Below are 22219 nucleotides of genomic sequence, written 5' to 3'. Positions count from 1 at the left end.
TAAAATATCTAGGAATAAACCTAACCAAAGAAGTGAAAGACTTGTATACTGAAAATTATGAGTCACTACTCAAAGAAATTGAAAAAGACACAAAGAAGTGGAAAGATATTCCATGCTCATGGGTTGGAAGAATTAACATCATCAAAATGAATATATTACCCAGAGCCATCTACAAATTTAATGCTATCCCCATCAAGATCCCAAGCACATTTTTTAGGAGAATAGAACAAATGCTACAAATGTTTATCTGGAACCAGAAAAGACCTAGAATTGCCAAAACAATCTTGAGAAAAAAGAACAGAACTGGAGGCATCACACTGCCAGATCTCAAACTATATTATAGGGCCATTGTCATCAAAACTGCTTGGTACTGGAACATGAACAGACACACTGACCAGTGGAATAGAATTGAGAGCCCAGAAATGAGGCCCCATACCTATGGACATCTAATCTTTGACAAAGGGGCCCAGACTATTACATGGGGAAAGCAGAGTCTCTTCAACAAATGGTGTTGGAAACAATGGGTTGAAACATGCAGAAGAATGAAGCTGAATCACTGTATTTCACCAAATACAAAAGTAAATTCCAAGTGGATCAAGGACTTGGATGTTAGACCAGAAACTATCAGATACTTAGAGGAAAATATTGGCAGAACTCTTTTCCGCATAAATTTTAAAGACATTTTCAATGAAACGAATCCAATTACAAGGAAAACCAAGGCAAGTATAAACCTATGGGACTACATCAAATTAAAAAGCTTCTTCACAGCAAAAGAAACCACTACCCAAACCGAGAGACCCCTCACAGAATGGGAGAAAATCTTTACATGCCATACATCAGATAAGAGTTTAATAACCAACATATATAAAGAGCTTGCCAGACTCAACAACAAGACAACAAATAACCCCATCCAAAAATGGGGGGAGGACTTGGACAGAATATTCACCACAGAAGAGATCCAAAAGGCCGAGAAACACATGAAAAAATGCTCCAAGTCTCTGATTGTCAGAGAAATGCAAATCAAGACAACAATGAGATATCACTTCACTCCTGTGAGAATGTCACACATCAGAAAAGGTAACAGCAGCAAATGCTGGAGAGGATGTGGGGTCAAAGGAACCCTCCTGCACTGCTGGTGGAAATGTAAATTGGTCCAACCTCTGTGGAAAACAGTCTGGAGAACTCTCAGAAGGCTAGAAATGGACCTACCCTATGACCCTGCAATTCCCCTCCTGGGGATATATCCTAAGGAACCCAACACATCCATCCAAAAAGATCTGTGTACACATATGTTCTTGGCAGCACAATTTGTAATAGCCAAAACCTGGAAACAACCTAGGTGTCCAACAACAGATGAGTGGCTGAGCAAGTTGTGGTATATATACACAATGGAATACTACTCAGCTGTAAAAAATGGTGACTTCACCGTTTTCAGCCGATCTTGGATGGACCTTGAAAAAATCATGTTGAGTGAAATAAGTCAGAAACAGAAGGATGAATATGGGATGATCTCACTCTCAGGCCGAAGTTGAAAAACAAGATTAGAAAAGAAAACACAAGTCGAACCTGAAATGGAATTGGAGTATTACACCAAAGTAAAAGACTCTGGGGTGGGTGGGTGGGTGGGGAGAATACAGGTCCATGAAAAATGATGAATGAAATAGTGGGGGTTGTATTGCTAAATGGGAATCTGGGGAACGTTATGCATGTAAAAAAAAAAAAAAAGAAGAAGAAGTAGAAACGCAAAGCAGAAAATGACTGAGTTTGGAGTATGGCACCAAAGTAAGAAAGCAGAAGTATACTAGAGTTTGCAGTGAGTATCTCCCTAATACTTCCTCTCCACTTTTCCAAGCTTTGGGTCCATGATTGCTCAACAATTTGTTTGGCTTTGTATGTTAACTCTCTTTTCAGTCACCAGGTTCCAGGTGTCATCAGGATGCCGGCCAGACTTCCCTGGATTGAAGACACCACCAATGTGTCCTGGAGCTCAGCTTCCCCAGAGACCCATCCTACTAGGGAAAGAGAGAGGCAGACTGGGAGTATGGACCGACCAGTCAACGCCCATGTTCAGCGAGGAAGCAATTACAGAAGCCAGACCTTCTACCTTCTGCAACCCTCAATGACCCTGGGTCCATGCTCCCAGAGGGATAGAGAATGGGAAAGCTATCGGGGGAGGGGGTGGGATATGGAGATTGGGCGGTGGGAATTGTGTGGAGTTGTACCCCTCCTACCCTATGGTTTTGTTAATTAATCCTTTCTTAAATAAAATAAAATAAAAAATAAAAATAAAAAAAAAACAATACACATCAATACCAATAGACTGTGCTTTGAAAATAAGTCAGTTGGTAACTGGCATTCTTTGTTTTCAAAGGTGGGCACTACTGTCAGCATTTAAAAGATTTCCCATAAAAATCCTTATTTCTACTTTTTCTAAGAAAAAAAATTATTAAACACTGGGTCCATATCTTCACTTACTAAGTAGACAATGATAGCAACCATACCTCTGAAAAGGAGAATGGCAAAGCTTGGTTTCTTTTGGGGCAATAAAGTACAGACTTTTAGAAATGAGTTACTATGAATAACTGCTATGTCAAAAGGATATTGTTTTGTTTGAGATCTGTTTTCCTGTTCTTTTTCAAATACTACATTACTGGTACCCTTAGGTTGGTCAACTGTCCCTCAATATTTTAAAATTAAACTGTAATTACCTTGACTTCTTGCAGTCAGCATCTCAAGATGGAATTTTATTAGTACAACGAAGCCTATACAAATAAGTCTTAGAAATCATTTGCTGTCAAATTTTTTTATTTTTCCAACACAACTGAGTTTATTAAATAAATGTGTATTGTCTACTGTTTACACTCATGTTGCTGCTATAAAGTACAACAACATACACAAATTCCTAGAATGAATTACTTGTTCACCCCCACTGAAATACTGACGTTACTTTAGGATTAGATCTTTGCTGCAGGGATTTCAAAAACCAAAGAACTGGGACATCATATCTTGAAAGAATATTCTCAAGTGATTTGTTGGAACATGAAGGCATAGCCAATACAGTCATACAGCACCAGCAGGGCTGTCAGTGGGAAGAAAAAGGAATGAGGAAAAGGAATACTTAGTTCTCAGCCAGTGTTTCTGGTGACAGTTGAAACTTTGAAGCTTGATTTTTGCCCACTTGGGCCAAGAGGCTGCTCTGAGAAAAGTCAAATAAAGGGTAGAACATGGATACTATGAGTTAAAAAAGTATAAAAATTATATCTAAAATATAGATTAGATATAAATGTTCCAGAACTCAATAAGCTCAAAAATACTGGAAAGTGGCAATTTGAACTGTTTGTTTTTCAACAAGTGGGGGGGAATACTGAGTTTTGAATGTTGTGTGCAAAACTGACCCATGTCACCATCTCACCAGCGTGACTGAACATGGCAAGGCGTGTGCAATGGTTTCCAGCATCACAAGCAACACTACAGGTACATTTTTAAATGAAGAATGTAAACTTGAGTTTTAAGGCAGCTGGTACTACTGCTGCACACAGGCTGAGTTTGGTGCCCACTTCAGAAATGGGATAGGTAGCACTTCAAAACAAACTGTAAGGGGAGGAAAGGGAACCAGCATTACTAGACAAAAACGATGCGTCAAAACCTTTTACCTTTCACACACAAATACTGGAACATTTAGAAAAACAAAGCACCCATCCCTCCAACTTCCGCCTGCTCCTTAACAAATATTTCAAAATATTGGTAAATAATGGTGACTGCAAGCAGGATGCCTGTGCCAGAACCGATGGCCCCCAGGAAGTCAGCCAACACCGACAGGGCCCCAATGCACAGCCCACCAAAGGCAGCAGCTGTAGGAATATACCTGGAAGACAAGGCCCAGAGTCACACATCAGGAAAAGTGAGGGTACAAACAACAATATGAGGAAGTACATGTCCAACAGGTGCTGGCCACAATGCTGATGAAAATATGAAGACAGCAGACTAACACTATGACTTTTACAGAAGATTAAAAATTGTCACTGGGATCTAAGAAATGTTGAATTAGCTCCATCTCCATTGATGAAGTATACACCTCCAAATGTTAGTAACAAACTGATGTGACATGGGTTTGGTGATTCTCCTCTTCTAACAGTAATGTCATCCATCTGCACATTACAATCACCTGAACTCAAAAATAATAGGATGTAATTTAAAATAGTCCAGAAAACGGGTATAGGAAGTGGGGAAGATGGTAGCTGACACAATGGCTGAGAAAGTTCTAACTGAAGCAGGGGTCTAGTTGGCTATGTGGAAGTCAATTACCCTACTCGGTTCTAAATAAAATATTTAAATGAAAACATGAATGCCTTTTCAACAAATGGTTCTGGAACAGCTGAGTATCCACATGCAAAAAAAAAAAAAATGTTAACCTTGTGTCACATCATACACAAAAATTCACAGTGGGCCAAAGACCTAAATGCAAGAGATGCACCAAAAGCAGCCAAAGGGAAAAAAAAAAATAAGTAAATAAAATTCCATCAAATTTAAAACTTAGGCAAAGGATCTCTTCAGAAAAATGAAAAGGTAACACAGAATAGGATGAACTATGTGCAAATATAGCTGACAAGAGAAATATTCAAACTACATGTTCTTTAAGTTGTACAACTTGATAACAAAATAATCTAAGTGTAAATGAACAAAATATTTGAATAGACATTTCTCTAAAATTAAATACATGGCTAGTAAACGTGAAATGATGCTCCCCATCAAAACCACAGTGAGCTACCACTTCATCCTCCCCACCCCCAGATGGATATAGTCAGAAACAAGAACCAGTAAGGATGGACAGCAACTTGGACACTCATCTGTGTCATTAGGACTGTAGAATCTGGCAGTGCCTCAACAGAGTAACTATGTGACCCAACAACTGCACACTTAGAAAAAGTACAAATATACTTACACAGCACAATAGCATTATTCATGATAGAGAAAATGCATTTCTACCAGCTGGTGAATGGATAAATAATGTGGTATAGCCATACATGGGGAAATTATCCACAAATAACAGCTATGCGTTGAAAGCATTAGGCTAAGTGAAAGGAGTGATGCGAAAAAGATGACACATACAAGCCTGTGTATGAGAAAGGTCCAAAATATGCAGATTTATAAAGTAAAATTATAGGTTGCTTGAAGAAAGTGAGGAAATAATGGAAAATAATGTGTACAAGATTTTTTCTGGGGAGTGAGGCGGTAGCATAGCAGGTTAAGTGCATGTGGCGCAAAGCGCAAGGACAGGTCTAAGGATCCATGTTCGAGCCCCCAGCTCCCCACCTGTTGGGGAGTCGCTTCACACAAGGTGATGCAGGTCTGCAGGAATTGATCTTTCTCTCCTCTCTGCCTTCCCCTCCTCTCCATTTCTCTCTGTCTTGTCTAACAATGACGACATCAATAACAACAACAACAGCAACAAAAAACCAGGGCAATAAAAGGGACAATAAATACAAAAAATTAAAGATTTCTTCTGGGTGAGGAAAACATCTATAAATTAGATTGTAATTACTACATACTCTTAATGCACAAAATCCTAAGTTATGTACTTCATGAATATATGTCTGATGGTCTACCAGCTGTGCCTTTTCCCAGGCTGACACTCCAAATGATTATGTGAATAATATTTCAATAAAGTGATCAAAAAATAAAAACTGATGTCTAGGACTCACCCCCCCACACACACACTGATTAAATCACAATTCCTTAAAGTAGGATATCAATTTTTAAAAAACTCCCAGGGGAGTCAGGCGGTAGTGCAGCGGGTTAAGCGTAGGTGGTGCAAAGCACAAGGACCGGCCTAAGGATCTTGGTTCAAGCCCCTAGCTCCCCACCTGCAGGGGAGTCACTTCACAAGCGGTGAAGCAGGTTTGCAGGTGTCTATCTTTCTCTCCCCTTCTCTGTCTTCCCTTCCTCTCTCATTTCTCTCTGTCCTATCCAACAAGGATGACATCAATAACTACAACAAGGGCAACAAAAGGGAATAAATAACTCCCAGATGATTTTATGTACAGCCAACACTGAGAACCTCTAGAATGAACAGGGTAGGGACAATAGTTTCAATAAATAATGTAAAAAAATAAACTTTGATGTGGAGAAAAACTAAGTTTTGTGTTACAATGTTGTGCTTCTATGTAAAGTAGAATATGTTTCAAGTCTAGAAGTGGACCTACTTATGAGCTGACAATTTCTCTCCTGGGAATATGTCCTAAAGAAACTTCCAAGGAGATCTGTGTATACCTATGTTCATAGCAGCACCATTTGTAATAGCTCAAACTTGGAAGCAACCTAGGTATCCAACAACAGATGAGTGGCTAAGAAAGTTGTGGTATATATACTGAGCTATTAGGAACGATGAAGTCACACTCTTCACCTCATCTTCGATGGAGTTGAAGGAATCATGCTAAATGGGATAAACCAGAAAGAAGGGATGATCTCACTCATAGAAGGAACTTAAGAAACAAGAAAAGAAAGGGAAAACACAAAGTAAAACTTGGAGTAGTAGGGAAGGAGGACATAGAGGACTGGTGGGGGGTGGGGAGCTTTCAGGTGCTGGTACACGATAATGGACCTAATTTGGAGGTGAGAGTGTTTGCAGACACCTATCTTAGTAAAATGAGAAATTGTACCAATGTGCCCAAAACTATTCTGTAAACCACTAAGCGCTACTTATTTATTTAAACATTTTATTTATTTATTAATGAGAAAGATAGGAGAGAGAAAGAACCAGACATCACTCTGGTACATGTGCTGCCAGGGATTGAGCTCAAGACCTCATGCTTGAGAATCTAATGTTTTATCCACTGCGCCACCTCCTGAACCACTAAACCATTAACCTTATTAAAAAAAAAAAAAAAAAGCTTCAAACCTGAATTTGAACAAAAAATGACATCTGACAAAATAAGTGACAATGAAAAATAAAGTGCATGTACAGTTACACTCATTTAAAGGATTAAATCAAAAGCCCTTACCTATTAAGCTCATGAACCATAGAGGTGTCTCTGTGGCCCCTCATTACCATTTGCTGTTCTTTAAGTTGCTTAGCTACCTGCCAAGAGAAAGCAACTTTTAATATTGACAACTAACATTTCATAATTTCCTCTCCTGGGTTCGCATTAAAGGCTTCACACACTAACAAGTCAATATGGGCATTGTTCTATCATTCCCTTCATCTTTATGGAAACTGAGGCTGCAGTGCTACAGCATCACATGTTAACCAGTTTTTCAGTCACCTTTTCATTACCACCTCCCTAATGTAGAAGAAAATGCTAAGAAGTAAGATACTGTTGGGCAGGGTGAAGCTTTTAACAGTCACAAGCCACTATGAAGTCAACATTTTTTAGGAACCTTTTTTTAACCAGAGAGCCGCTCAGCTCTGGCTTATGGTGGTGCAGGGATTTGAACCTGGGATCTTGGAGCCTTAGGTTTTGAGAGTCTCATTGCATAACCATTATGCTATCTCCCACCCCAGGAACAAATTTGTAAGCCCAGTAGGGTTGCCATTTCCTTCAGAAGTTATAACTGAAAATCTAAATTGCAAATTAAAGAATATACCAATTACTATTTTGACAACTACACATTATAATGTTTTCTAATTTTTAAATAAACCAAACCCTTACATCTTTGGCTGAGGACCCAGACACTTCTATCCACGTTTTAGAAAAGAATGCACAGGACCCCAACATGAAGATGATATAGACCACAACATGGACTGGATCCTCAAAGATGGCGCCCATGGACTCTGGGGGAGAAAGGTAGTAGCAGAGGCCTCCCACTGGATATGACCGTGCTGGTCCTCCTCCACTGACATCCTACATCAAAAAAAAAAAAAAAAATATATATATATATATATATATATATATATATATATATGGTCAACCTAATTGTTAGTATACATTTTGATGAATTTTCAGAATTTCAATGTACCTAGAGCTAGTGATTTTATGTCACATAAAAATATACTTTCATGTCTAATACTACTTTTTCCAAATTGTATGAGTACTAGTAAAAGATGTGAATGTACAAATGGAAGAGCAATTAAAAAACACATTGTAGGGAATCAGGTGGGAGCATAGCAGGTTAAGCGCACGTGGCACGAAACGCAAGGAATGGTGCAAGGATCCTGGTTGGAGCCCTCAGCTCCCCACTTGCAGGGAAGTCACTTCACAGGCAGTGAAGCAGGTGTGCAGGTGTCTATTTTTCTCTCCCCCTCTGTCTTCCCCTCCTCTCTCCATTTCTCTCTGTCCTATATAACAACGACATCATCAATAACAGTGATAACTACAACAATAAAGAAGGGCAACAAAAGGGAAAATAAATAAATAACATTGTAATACAAAAATCTCTTTCTGAACCAATTGAAATGATTGTATTTATAAGCTCTGGTTACATTAAGAGTCTAAAACTTTCTGAACTCTGTGAGTTTACTAAAACCTTTATATAGAATTCTTCCATTTGAAAGTATTCCATTAATTTGATCAATTGAAATATTGACAGAAAATGAATAACACTGTCTAGACTATATAGCTTATATAAGGAGTAGAGTTAATGAATATTTATAATGGGATTTTTATCTACAATCTTTTAGTAAAAGAAATATGAACAGCATGTATTTACTCATATAAAATAAAAGTATAGAGGCACAAGGAGTAGGAAAGCAATTTTTGGTTGTAGTGATAAAAATGCTGTTTGAATTGACAATTTCCAAATTATTCCTTTACTAAATTCAATCACTGCAAATCAAAGGCGATTTACAGACAAATACAATTTCCTGGTAATTCTCTTTTTTTAATATTTTATTTATTTATTAGAGAGAGACAGAGAGAAATTTAGAGGAGGGAAGATAGAAAGGGAAAGAGACAGAGAGACATCTGCAGCCCTGCTTCACAAAGCTTTCCCCCTGCAGGTGGGGATCAGCAGCTTGAACCTGGATTCTTGGTGCAGCTTATCTTGAGCACTTAACCAGGTATGCCATCGCCTGGTAACCCCTCCCAGTAATTCTCTAAGTCAAGAACACAAATCCCTGGGATCAAGCAGTGGTGTACCCAGTTGAGTGCACAATTTACTATACATGAAAGCCTGGGTTTGAAAAACCCTGCACTGCCCCCTACCTGCAATGAAAGCAGTGAAGCAGGTCTGCCAAGTCTTTCTTTCTCCCTCCTTTTCTATCTCATCCCCACTCAATTTATCTCTGTCCTATATAATTTTAAATGGGGGGGCTGTTAGGGAATAGCCATCGGGAACAGTGGATTTGTCATACAGGCTCCAAGCCCCAGCAATAACCCTGGTGGTGATAATAAGTAAAAAAAAATTTATAACACAATTCTTAAAATCACTAGATTATTTCATCACTATAAAATTTATCATCTGGCACCAGGTAGTGGCACACCTGGTTGAGTGCACAGGTTACAGTGCACAACAACCCAGGTTCGAGACCCCAGTCCCCACCTACAGCAGGAAAGCTTTGCTAGTAGTGAAGCAGTGTTGCAGATGTCTCTGTCTCTCTCCCTATCACCCCCTTCTCTCTAGATTTCTGGCTGTCTCTATCCGATAAGTAAATAAAGACAATAAAACATATTTTGGGGGGTCGGGCGGTGGCGCAGTGGGTTAAGCGCATGTGGCGCAAAGCGCAGGAACCGGCGTAAGGATCCCGGTTCGAGCCCCCGGCTCCCCACCTGCAGGGGAGTTGCTTCACAGGCGGTGAAGCAGGTCTGCAGGTGTCTATCTTTCTCTCCCCTTCTCTATCTTCCCCTCCTCTCTCCATTTCTCTCTGTCCTATCCAACGACGAATTGCGTCAACAAGGGCAATAATAATAACCACAACGAAGCTACAACAAGGGCAACAAAAGGGGGGAAAAAAAAAATGGCCTCCAGGAGCGGTGGATTCATGGTGCAGGCAACGAGCCCAGCAATAACCCTGGAGGAGGAAAAATATATATATATTTTTAAAAATTTATCATCATAATAATTATTATTCATGAATTATTAACTTATATGGCCAGGATAACATTTTCATACATGTAATCAAAATCAGGTTAAATAAGTTTTGTGGATAAAAGGAATCCTATTTCCCAGCACCGAGAAGTTAGTCTTATTCTGTTACACTTTAAAAGAAAAAAAAAAAGCTAAATTAGACATGAGTCACTATAATTTATAATGCAAACGATAGCATATTAGTTAACACATAGAATAAATGCCTTGCATCACAACTAATGGTATTTTTATAGTTTTTTTATTATTCACTTATTTGCTTATGAGAGTCTGTTTGTATAAACATTATGCTACCTCCCCTGCCCACTAGGACTAATGGTATTTTAAAAGTACTATTCTGGGCCAGGTGGTGGCACACCTGGTTGAGAGCATATGTTTCAGTGCATAAGGACCCAGATTAGAGTCGACTGGGTTTTCACCTGTAATGGGAAGAAAGCTTTGCAAGTGGTGAAGCAGTGTTGCAGATGTCTCTCTGTCTCTTTTCCCCTCTATCTCCACCTTCTAACTATCTCTATCCAATAAATAAAGATAATAAATAAAAAAAACTCCTTTGTTAAAACACAAATACTAAGAATTACATATTCTCCAAAAATTAGGTAGCTTAGCCTTTTTCCATTCTCCACTTTTAAAGAACAAAATACTCCTTGAACAGGTGATAGAATTTGAACTAACCAAAATTCAACACTACCATAATTCAAAACTTCAAAAATGTATGGCTAAATCCTTGAAAAGAAACTGACAGGGGAAGATAGCATAATGATTATGCAAAGAGACTCTCATAAAGTTTTCATTTTCAAAGTCCCAGGTTCAATTCCCTATACCACTAATAGCCAGAGCTAATAGTAAAAAAAAAAAAAGAAGTAGAACTACTAAGAAACTATGACTAAGAAGTCAGCACTTACTGAATCCTATTTTTTTAAAATATTTATTTAATTTATTTATTCCTTTTTGTTGCCCTTGTTGTTTTATTGTTGTAGTTATTATTGTTATTGTCATTGTTGGATAGGACAGAGAGAAATGGAGAGAGGAGGGGAAGACAGAGAGGAGGAGAGAAAGATAGACATCTGCAGACCTGCTTCACCGCCTGTGAAGCGACTCCCCTGCAGGTGGGGAGCCGGGGTTCGAACCGGGATCCTTATGCCGGTCCTTGTGCTTTGCGCCACCTGCGCTTAACCCGCTGCGCTACAGCCCGACTCCCCTGAATCCTATTTCTAACAACTCCGTTCTCTCTCCAGACTAGTAATTACATGCCTATGCCTACAATAATTAATCACAAGCTAGTTTATTATTATTATTCAGGACATAAAAAAAAGTGGGAGGACAAAGCAGGGACAGGAAAAAATGATTTCAGTATCCCATATATTACTAGCAAATAGCAATTACTCTAGCTAGTAATGTAGTAAGGTTACAAATTAAGAATCCATTTTCATGAGAGAAATTGATTTTTATCTAAAATATTATTTAAATGAAATGTTTCCTAAACAGTAAATAATAAAAAGTTCTTGGTCGATCTTAGTTTTAAAATATCATTTCTTCCAGATAAATTATAAACTCTGCTATAAGTAAGTCTAACAACATCATAATAACTGTCTGAATTATGTCTCACATATTTTCAATTAAAAACTAAACAAAATGGTGTATTGCACCAAAGTAAAGGACTCTGGGGTAGGGGTGAGGAGGAGGGTTACGGTCCTGCAACATGATGGCAGAGAAGGACCTAGTGGGGGTTGTATTGTTATGTGGAAAACTGGGAAATGTTGCACATATAAAAACTACTGTATTGGGAGCTGGGTAGTAGAGCAGCGGGTTAAGCGCACATGACACAAAATGCAAGGACCGGCATAAGGATCCTGGTTTGAGCCCCCAGCTCCTTACCTGCAGAGGAGTCGCTTCACAAGAAACAGGTCTGAAGAAACAGGTGAAACAGGTCTGCAAGTGTCTATCTTTCCCTCCCCCTCTGTCTTCCCCTCCTATCTCCATTTCTCTCTATCCTATCTAGCAACGATGACATCAATAACAATAATAACTACAAGAACAATGAAAAACAACAAGGGCAACAAAAGGGAAAATAAATAAATAAGTAAAAATCTATTGTATTTTACTGTCGACTATAAACCATTAATCCCCTAATAAAGAAATTTGAAAAAAATCCAACTATAAGATACAAAATAAACAATTTTAACTACCTTGAATGAACAAAATACTCACAGCCCACTGTCCTAGTAAGTTTACTAAAAAGTTGCCACTGAATCGGACAGACAGCATCTGGGAAATGACGTAGAGGTTTGACACTAAAGCAGACTGGAGAATAATGGGAATGTTGGAGGTGTAGAAGAGCTTGATGGGGTAGCTACTGTACTGTCCTCGGTAGCGGGCTGACTTAATGGGCAAATCAACACGAAATCCCTAAAAAATGAAAAGTAACAGTAAATTATAGGAGCCAGACATTTCAAGTAAATTTAACAGACCAAAAGGCAAAGTGGGAACAGCAAGAAGTTAGGAAACAATGCCAGAACAATTTTCCTCTCCATATAGACTTTAAAAGCTTTTTCTGTTTCATAATCATTAATATCTTAGAGCCTAAAGAATGGAATGACTTCCTTAACTAGATACTGACACACTGACTTATTAGCCACTAACATTTCAATTGACAGGGGTCTTATAGCTGCATACCCAGTAGAGTACATATATTACCATGTTTGAAGACCAAGGTTCAAGTCCCTGATTCCCACATGCTTGAAATCAGCTTCACACATGATGGAGTGGTAGTGCTGCAGGTGTCTCTGCTTTCTCTCTTCCTCTCTCTCCCCCCATTCCCTCTCTATTTCTCATGTCAAAATAAAGAAAAAAGAAAAGAAATAGCTACCAGGAGCTGAGTAGTCTTTATGTAGTCACCAAGCCCAAGACAACAATGGTAGCAAAATAAAATGTTATAAAATTTCAAAAGTTTCAAAACACACATTTCAAACAGCATTCTCCTCTTCATTCAAGAGCAAACTAAAAAAATCTACATCCCACTTACTTTAGTGAAGAAAATGCACTTACCTGAAAATATATAACAACAGCAAACACAAAAACTGTAGCAATGAGGTTCATGAGATTGGGTAAATTCTGACGGTAGAATGCCTCCCGTAAAGCTCGAACTTTGTCTGTCCTGGTGGCCAGCAGGTGGAATAGAGCTATCACAGCACCCTCAAACTCAGTACCTAGGAAATCAAGAGAGAGAACTGCTGGAGAGTCCCTTTTCCCAAGATCTCCTGAAGGTCAAACAAATAACCTTGGAACTCCAGTACACAGCAGAAAATGAGTCAAAATTATCAATATTTATCAATGTTCATAATACAGCCATATACAAGTGGAGCTTCTTAAATATTTAGATTGCTGAGGCAAAATGTATCATTTTTAGCATGAATTACAAGTTTTCTCAAGAGATTATTTTGAATAAAGAGAGCCAAAGTAGACTAAGCAAAAGCAAATATTTAGTTCATAATGCTTTGCCTCTCCTTTACTCTAGGGGAGGGAAATCTAGAGTATTTTAGGGGGAGGGAAGAGAAACAGCAAAGCAAATAAAGATGCCAGAATAAAAAACTACAGATTATTCTACCAAGCATGCTTTTATATTTGTTTTACCAAGAATATAAACATGCCATCATTACTGTTTTCTTAGGGCTGTAATGAGTTTAGGTGTTAAGCATTAAGAATGTCAGCATTTCAGAAAAGCAAAGGGGGCAAAGGGAAATGGCAGAATAAAATATTTCAAAATTTAAGTGCTAATATAGAGGCAAGTGGAATAGCAACAAAAAAAAAAAATGTGTGTTCCCTGATGATATAATAAATCAAAGACTTTTCATTTGAAAAAGCTTAATCCCTACCTTTCTGTTCCCTTAGGAATGCTGCAATTGGTCAAATCAATGGTTTCTACAGCAATGGCTTAAGCAAACAGATTTTTTAAAAATCGGCTGAGCAGAGGCTGAATGTTAAATATTGTTCTGTCTGAAACAAAGATATTTCAGACTCCATAAATCTCTGCTTGTTGGCATCAGCGGCCCTTGGGAAAGCAAAGGGGTTGTCTACGGCTCACACAGCTCACTATGGATTACTTCCCAGCACACATCCAGCAAAACTCGTGCAGTTGCAGTCATTGTGCAATGTACCTCTGCCAGTGTTAATGGTAGTGGGACTAAAGGCCTTCCAGACAATGGTCTCACAGATGTTGGTGGCAATAAAGAGGGAAATACCAGACCCCAAGCCGTAACCCTTCTGTAGCAGCTCATCTAACAGCAGCACAATCAAACCAGCAACAAACAACTGTGGGGAAAGAAATGCAAGTGAGCTGAAGCAAGAATAAACGGGAAGAAAAGAGAGGGTGAACACCACTGACTACTTTCAAAGTATGGGCATGAAGATTCACACAGAACTGTTGAACAGCACTGGCAGGAGTCTGTATCTTTTTAACTGCTCCCGTTTAATAACAAGTCAGTTCTGAAAAATCAGAGGACTGGAAGCATAGCCACTTTGGAAAGCAGACACTTCAGCCTTTAGAGTGCATGTATACACCATGTGAACCAGTTACCTTAACAATGTTAAAATATGACCTGCTGAAAAGCATACCCAAACCATAATTTTCATAGCTGTACAATTATGACAGTGAGAAACTGAATACATTCCAAATATCTCCAAATAAGTGACAGATGGAATGATAAGACTCAACTGTACATGTTGATATATTTTAAAGACATTAAAAAAAGAGAGAAAGAGATCACTGCTCAGCTCTGGCTTGTGCTGGTTTATGGTATTGAACCAGGACCTTAGAGCCTCAGGCATGAAAGTCTTCTTGCATAACCATTTTGCTATCTTCCCAAATCACTAATTATATTTTAAAGTATTCCATATGAGCATTAACCTTTAAAATGTGGCAAAAAGTAGAGCATGGATTCACAAAGATTTTTTTAAGAGTGTAAAAATGCATTCTACAAATATAGTAGCAAAGACCACAAGTAAGTTTGCAAACAGAAAGTTCGCCATTTTCTAATTGAAAGGATGTTAACTTTAAGTTAGATGCAAATGGAAATCCTTAAGATATTTCTGGGAAACATTGCATCAATAAAAATAACCAACAGCTTTGCAAGTGACCTCCTCAGTTACATGATTCCTTCCCATCCATTCTGTTACCTAATCACAACAGGAAGAAAACAAGTTACTATGACTTCAGGCTGGCCCCTACGACTGGCACACCCTCTTCCAAAGAAGGAAAGACCCACTGAATTACTCCTAACGTGAAGGCACCTCATTATTTTCTTAGTTTATCCTTGATCCTTCCCTTGGTCCAGAATGAAATCTGTTCATCTCATTAGAAAGGTCCTCCCTGGTGGGAGGGTAGAGAAGCAGAACCTTGGTGGTGGGTGCAGCACGGAACTAACTCAGCAATTTTACAACCTTGTAACTCATTGTTAATCATAAAAGAAAAAAAGTTCTCTCTAATATTGATAGTGGTAAAAAATACTAGGAAAATACAACTTCCCTTGCCCTGAATAGCTCTAAGTAATCTTCTTATAATGTGATTACTATGCAAAGTTTATTAAAAAAAAAAAAAAAGTCAGGGGTCAGGCGGTAGTGCAGCGGGTTGAGTGCACATGGCAGGGAGCGCAAGGACAAGCATAAGGATCCCAGATGGAGCCCTAGGCTCCCAACCTGCAGGGGAGTCGCTTCACAAGCAGTGAAGCAGATCTGCAGGTGTCTTTCTCTTCCCCTCCTCTTGGTTTCTCTCTGTCCTATCCAACAACAATGACAGCAGTAACAACAACAATAATAACAACAATAACGATAAACAAGGGCAACAAAAGGGGGAAAAAAAAAAGTCTCCAGGAGCAGTGGATTCGTGGTGCAGGCACCGAGCCCCATCGATAATCCTGGAGGCAAAAAAAAAAAAAAAAAAATTCAGCCACATCAATCTGAAAGATGTACATGCTTCTCAGTGTGTGTTCTCACAAACAGGTCTTTTATTTCTATTTAAAATCATATTTCTGTCAGAGAGACAGTTCACCAGGTAGGGTGCCTGCCTTGCCATATGTGTAACCCAGATTTGAGCCATGGTGTCAACAGAATAGTGCTTTGGCAGGGAAGGAAACTTTCGTGCTGTAATTTCTCTCCCTACCTCTGATTCTCTATCTTAATACCAAGTGGCCCAGGGCCATGCAAAAGATCCAGGTTTTACCAAAAAATAAAACTAAGTAAAAACATGTTTCTGACTTTTATTTTTATTTATTTTTTGCCTCCAGGGTTATTATTGCTGGGGCTTGGTGCCTGCACTGCGAATCTTAGAAGTGGCCATCTTTTTTTCTATTGTTGTTGCTGCTGACAGGAAGGGAAGACGGGGGGGTGGGGGGGTCACATGTAGACACATGTAGACCTGCTTCACCACTTGCAAAGCAACCTCCCTGCAGGGGGGGGGGGGGGACAGAGACACCTGTAGCTCTACTTCACGACTCATGAAGCTTTCCCCTTGCAGGTGGGGACCAGGGGCTAGAACCTGGGTCCTTGTGCACTGCAGTGTACATGCTTAACCGCCTGGCCCCTGTAAGCACAACTTTTCAATTCAGTAACAACTCATACTAGGGAAGACATTTTTAGCATCAATTAAGCTCAAGCATGTTATATCAGCAATGACAAAACCAACTGCTACTATGACATGAATACCTACATCTAGTTCTCTCTCTCACTCTCTTTCATACACACACACTCACACACACGACCATGGCTGCCATCTAGCTGACAATTTTAAGAACACATCTAAAGACAATTGCATATATCATTCTTAACTCTTTGCATTACACAGCTAAGAATCCACTATAAGAAATGCTAAATGTTCACATCAATGTAATTTATACATGTTACTTCAATAATCAAAATACTAAAACTACTAGCTGAAAGATTAAAAAAATCATCTTTAAAAAAGTCAGAAAAAATGATCAACTGCTTTGTTATTTGCATATGAAAAGGAAGGTTTTCTTACCTGGATGATGATAAGGAGACAGATGCCTGCACCCATTTCAGCAGGGTCCCCGTACATGCCCGTCATGACATACACAATGGCTTGCCCAATGGTGATGATCATACCAAACACTGACAGAAATGGGGGAAGGAACATAAGCTTGTAACCAAAGGTCAAAAAAAAAAATTAGAAAGACATCTTCACTACAGAATCCCCATGTGTAAAAAAGACTCTAATTATATTACTGCTCACGTTTCTGGGCTCCATTGAAGAGAGCTCTATCTTTGGGTGTATCTCCAACTTCAATGATTTTGGCTCCAGCTAACAATTGCATAATCAAACCAGATGTTACAATTGGGGAGATGCCCAATTCCATTAAAGTCCCTGAGAAAGAAAAGGAAAAATAATACTTATTATACTTAATGCATAGTAACCTACAAACATTCCAGCTACTAGCCACTTTTACTGAAATACATGCCTAAATGTTAATAAGCAAAGTTTGATTCCTAAAACATTATTGCTTTAAAAACAAAAAACTCTTATTATTACCTTAAGGTCCAGCAATACCACTCTTGGGCATTTATCCAAAGGACATGGGAACACTAATTCAAAGGGACATATGCACCATGTTCATAGCTGCATTATTTAAAATAGCCAAAAAGTAGAAGCAGCCTAAATGCCCACTGACAGATAATTGCCTAAAGATGTTATAGGTTATATATTTCATGGATACTGCTCTACAATCAAAAAAGACAATATTGTATCATTTGGGACAAACTGAATGGAATTGGAAGTGATAAAGGTTAAAGAAATAAGAGGTTAGGGGGTCAGGCACAGCGGGTTAAGCACACATGGTGTGAAGCGTAAGGCCCGGGTAAGGATCCAGGTTCAATCCCCTGGCTCTCAACCTGTAGGGGAGTCGCTTCACAAGCAGTGAAGCAGGTCTGCAGGTGTCTATCTTTCTCTCCCCCCTCTGTCTCCCATCCTCTCTCCATTTCTCTCTGTCCTATCCAACAACAACATCAATGGCAATAATAACAATAATAATGATGAAAACAATGGCGACAAAAACGGGAAAAAATGACCTCCAGGAACGGTGGATTAGTGCAGGCACCAAGTCCCAGCAAAATAACCCTGGAGGCAAGAAAGAAAGAGAGAGAAAGAAAGAAAGAAAGAAAGAAAGAAGGAAGGAAGGAAGGAAGGAAGGAAAGAAAGGAAAGCTGAAAGAAAACTGGATGGTTTCACTCATGTGGAAGCTAGAGAACTGACACACATAAATTTGCAAAAAGAAAAAAACAACAAGCAAACTGCTTAGAAACAAACTATTTCTAAGAATTTCTGAGAACTATGGTGGTTAACTTTGGGAGATGGGAGGATGGGGACACAGAACTTTGGTGGTGGGTATGGGTATGGGTATGGTATGCATTATTATCTTAAATTTTATAACCCTCGATACTACATCTGCTGATCCCAACCTATTCAACGCAACAGTACCATCTCAGCATGCTTTACTTCGGACTGTGTCCAGAGACGTCAGGCGTGGAATGTCAATCCTTCAGCATCATTACTCGGGGGGGGGGGGGGGGAACCTTTCCTTTCTCATAGGACTCCTTAATTCTATTTCGGGTAGTCCACTTCCTAACGAAGCCTCAAAACCTAAATACAGACTAGGTCCCATGATACAATGTACAAATGTATCCATAAATTAAGGCAAAATATATACATTAGAGCAAAAGTGCACAACAGTTTACAGTGAGTCAATAAACAAAACAAGGAAGCAGAAACACCTAAAAGTACCTAATTAAATAGTGTCTACTTAGACCCAGATACCCTCCTTACCTACTTCCTATTACACTTCCCTCAGTCACTCCAAAGCTAACCTTATCAAAGTAAGGACTACAAAAGCTGATTAAGGGCAAGAGACTGGCAAACTTTAATGATGACTCTTTTGTCACTTTCAGGCCACCCCATCAACTGGGGCCCTAGTCGGGGAGTCCCGGCATTCCCACACAAACACGTTAAGTCTAGACCTTGAATAGTTCCCTCTCTCCATTATCCCTGGTCATCTCCAACAGGAACAGCATAATGGACCCCTTTGGGGACCCCCATAGGACCTTGCCCTCAATGTGGATTAACGATGATAGAAAATATTCCAACCTCCGAAGGGGGGGTTGGATAACATTCTCAATCTGCCACCTGAAGAAGATGGGTCCTGAAATTGGTACAACTCAGAATGTTCCTACTCATGACCACAGAATACAAGGTCGGATCTACAGGGAAGCAGAGATTACATAGGCTCCTATGCTGAATGTGGGCCCCAAATCAAATCAATGGGGTTTACAGTCAACAATATTTATATACTTTTCCCATATTTGGGAGCCACTCTCTTCCCTGACCCAGCTTTCTAGTCCTTTATCCAGCCATGACATCATCTCCCCAGACAATACTTGGGTCCACCTGCATATCAAATGTCAGGCTCAGGCAAAAACTAATAAAGTCATGGGCCCTTTGGAATAGACCTAAAATAGACCTACTATCTATTTCCAAAATGGAAACCCCAAATCCTCATCTGCAATATTCCAGCCTTTAGGTTCATGATTAGTCAACAATTTGTATGGCTTTATATGTTAATTCTTTTTCAGCCACCACGTATCAGATGCTACCATGATGCCAACTGGACTTCCCTGGACAGATGACCCCACCAATTTGTCCTGGAGCTCTGCTTCCTCAGAGCCCTGACCCACTAGGGGAGGAGAAAGACAGGCTGGGAGTATGGATCCACCTGTTAATGCCCATGTTCAGCAGGGAAGCAATTGCACAAGCCAGACCTTCCACCTTCTGTACCCCATAATGACCCTGGGTCCACACTCCCAAAGGGACAAAAAATAGGAGGGGATACAGAACTCTGGTGGTGGGACTTGTACCCCTCTTATCCTATGGTCTTGTCAGTGTTTCCATTTTATAAATAAATAAATTTAAAAAAAAAAGATATAAAGCAAAAAAACAACAACCAATTTTGTAACCCACTACTCATCACAAATTAATAAATAGAAAAAGGACAAAAGGGAGTCGGGTGGTAGCGCAGTGAGTTAAGCGCAGGTGGCACAAAGCACAAGGACCGAAGTAAGGATCGCAGTTCGAGCCCCTGGCTCCCCACTTGTAGGGGAATCGCTTCATAAGCGGTCTGCAGGTATCTATCTTTCTTGTAGGGGAGTCGCTTCATAAGCAGGTCGCTTCATAAGCAGTTGCTTCATAAGCAGGATCCCAGTTTGAGCCCCTGGCTCCCTACTTGTAGGGGAGTTGCTTCATAAGCAGGTCTGCAGGTGTCTTTCTCTCCCCTCTCTGTCTTCCCCTCCTCTCTCCATTTCTCTCTGTCCTATGCAACACTGATGACATCAATAACAACAATAATAATTAACTACAACAAGGGCAACAAAACGGAATGAATAAATAAAATATTTTTAAAAAGGAAAAATATTGGGGGGGGGGCAGACTGTGGCACACTTAGTCAAGTGTACAAATTACCAAGCATAAGGACACAGGTTCGAGCCCCTGCTCTCCACCTGTAGGGGGTCTGCTTCACCAGCAGTGAAGCAGATCTGCAAGTGTCTATCTTTCTCTACCTTTATGCCCGTTCTCCCTCAATTTATCTCTGTCCTATCTAGTAAAAATTAGAAAAAAGAAAAATGGTCACTAGAAGCAGTGGATTCATACTGCTACCACCAAACCCCAGAGATAATCCTGGGGGCAATAAAAATAGATTTTTCTAAAAAAGGAAGTCTTAAAAAAGTGTTTTTGTATATTTATTTTTAATGAAAGAGAGATACAATGGGAAAGAAACAGATAGAGAAAGACCAGAGGGGGCCAGGTGGTGGAACACCTGGTTCAAAGCACATGTTACAGTGTGCAAGGGCCCAGGTTCTAGCTCCTGGTCTCTACCTGCAGGGGGAAAGCTTTGCAAGTGGCAGTATTGCAGGTGTCTCTTTGTCTCTCTCCTTCTCTATGTATCACCCCCTTCCCCTTGATTTCTGGCTGTCTCTATACAATAAATCAATGAAGATATTCAAAAAGAGAGAGAAAGACCAGAACACTGCTCAGTCCCAGTAGTGCTGGGGATTGAACCTGGGAGCTCAGAGCCTCAGACACAAAAGTCTTTTGCATAATCATTATGTTGTCTCCTCAGCCCGGGGGAAAAAAAAAGTTTAAAATTAAAAAAAATTGAATAAATAAATATATGCATTTATATATTTATATATTTATTTATTTATATATATATTACCATAAGTATTATAAACATCAAATTCTATAAATACTTAACTTAAAAGGTCAAAGGTGCTTCTACAGCTAGCAATGATGAATAATCTTTGGCCTCACTGTTTTCTAAGTTTTCCTTTACAGAAATTATGTATGGAAAAAAAAAAAAAGACAGAAACTATGTATGGCATTCATAGTGAGTAATAAGAATGCCAAGTACAAAACTGTGTAAGGAGATATGTGTAGGACCAAGTAATCTTCACAGACTAGACTATTGATCATTCTACCACATTATACCCTTAAATCTTAGTTTTTATAAATTTCAAAAGGCTGCCTTACTGGTGAGAAAAGATTCCATCTTAGTTGGATTCTTGATGTTTTCCCAGATAGTTTTAATAGTAAAAGATATAAACATAGGAGTTGGGCGGTAGCACAGTGGGTTAAGAGCAGGTGGCGCAAAGCGCAAGGACTGGCTTAAGGATCTCAGTTCAAGCCCCCAATTCCCCACCTGCAGGGAGTCGCTTCACAGGTGGTGAAGCAGGTCTATAGGTGTCTATCTTTCTCTCTCTCCCCTCTGTCTTCCCCTCCTCTCTCCACTTCTCTCTGTCCTATCCAACAACGATGACATCAATAATAACAATAACTACAACAATAAAACAACAAGGGCAACATGTTAAAGGGAATAAATAAATTTTTTTAATTAAAAAAAAAGATATAAACATGTCTTACTATTAGTGCCAATAGGTTAGTAGGAAAAGCTTTTTTGTTTTGTTGTCTGTTTTTACATGAAATCACCAAAGTTTACAACAATCAATGGATCTAATCTAAAAATAAATCCGTGGCTGGGCAGGTGAATTAGGGAAGTGAGTACATCTTATCCATATACATGGATCCCTGGCACTGGCACTACATAGAACAGAGTGGTGCTCCAGTGGTCTCTCTTCCTCCCTCTCC

General features: G+C 39.4%; 1 protein-coding gene across 3 annotated transcripts in view; it reads right to left on the bottom strand.

Moving 5' to 3' along the window:
• Positions 1–2714: 2714 nt before the first annotated feature.
• The window catches only part of SEC61A2 (SEC61 translocon subunit alpha 2), a 28200-nt gene continuing 8695 nt past the window's right edge, over positions 2715–22219 (bottom strand). For all 3 annotated transcript variants that reach the window (XM_007524621.3, XM_060192162.1, XM_060192161.1), the window contains 8 exons: positions 17264–17395; positions 17033–17142; positions 14175–14328; positions 13066–13226; positions 12229–12426; positions 7650–7841; positions 7002–7078; positions 2715–3865 (listed from right to left, as the gene is read on the bottom strand). In XM_007524621.3, coding sequence (XP_007524683.2) covers positions 3679–3865; positions 7002–7078; positions 7650–7841; positions 12229–12426; positions 13066–13226; positions 14175–14328; positions 17033–17142; positions 17264–17395 — 1211 coding nt within the window. In that variant the 3' untranslated portion in view covers positions 2715–3678. The remainder of the gene's footprint in view (positions 3866–7001; positions 7079–7649; positions 7842–12228; positions 12427–13065; positions 13227–14174; positions 14329–17032; positions 17143–17263; positions 17396–22219) is intronic.

The sequence above is a fragment of the Erinaceus europaeus genome, chromosome 6 (genome assembly GCF_950295315.1).
Source record: "Erinaceus europaeus chromosome 6, mEriEur2.1, whole genome shotgun sequence".
NCBI classification, from domain to species: Eukaryota; Metazoa; Chordata; class Mammalia; order Eulipotyphla; family Erinaceidae; genus Erinaceus; species Erinaceus europaeus.
Note: the sequence above shows the minus strand (reverse complement) of the source record. Positions and strands in the feature narration are given on the sequence as shown.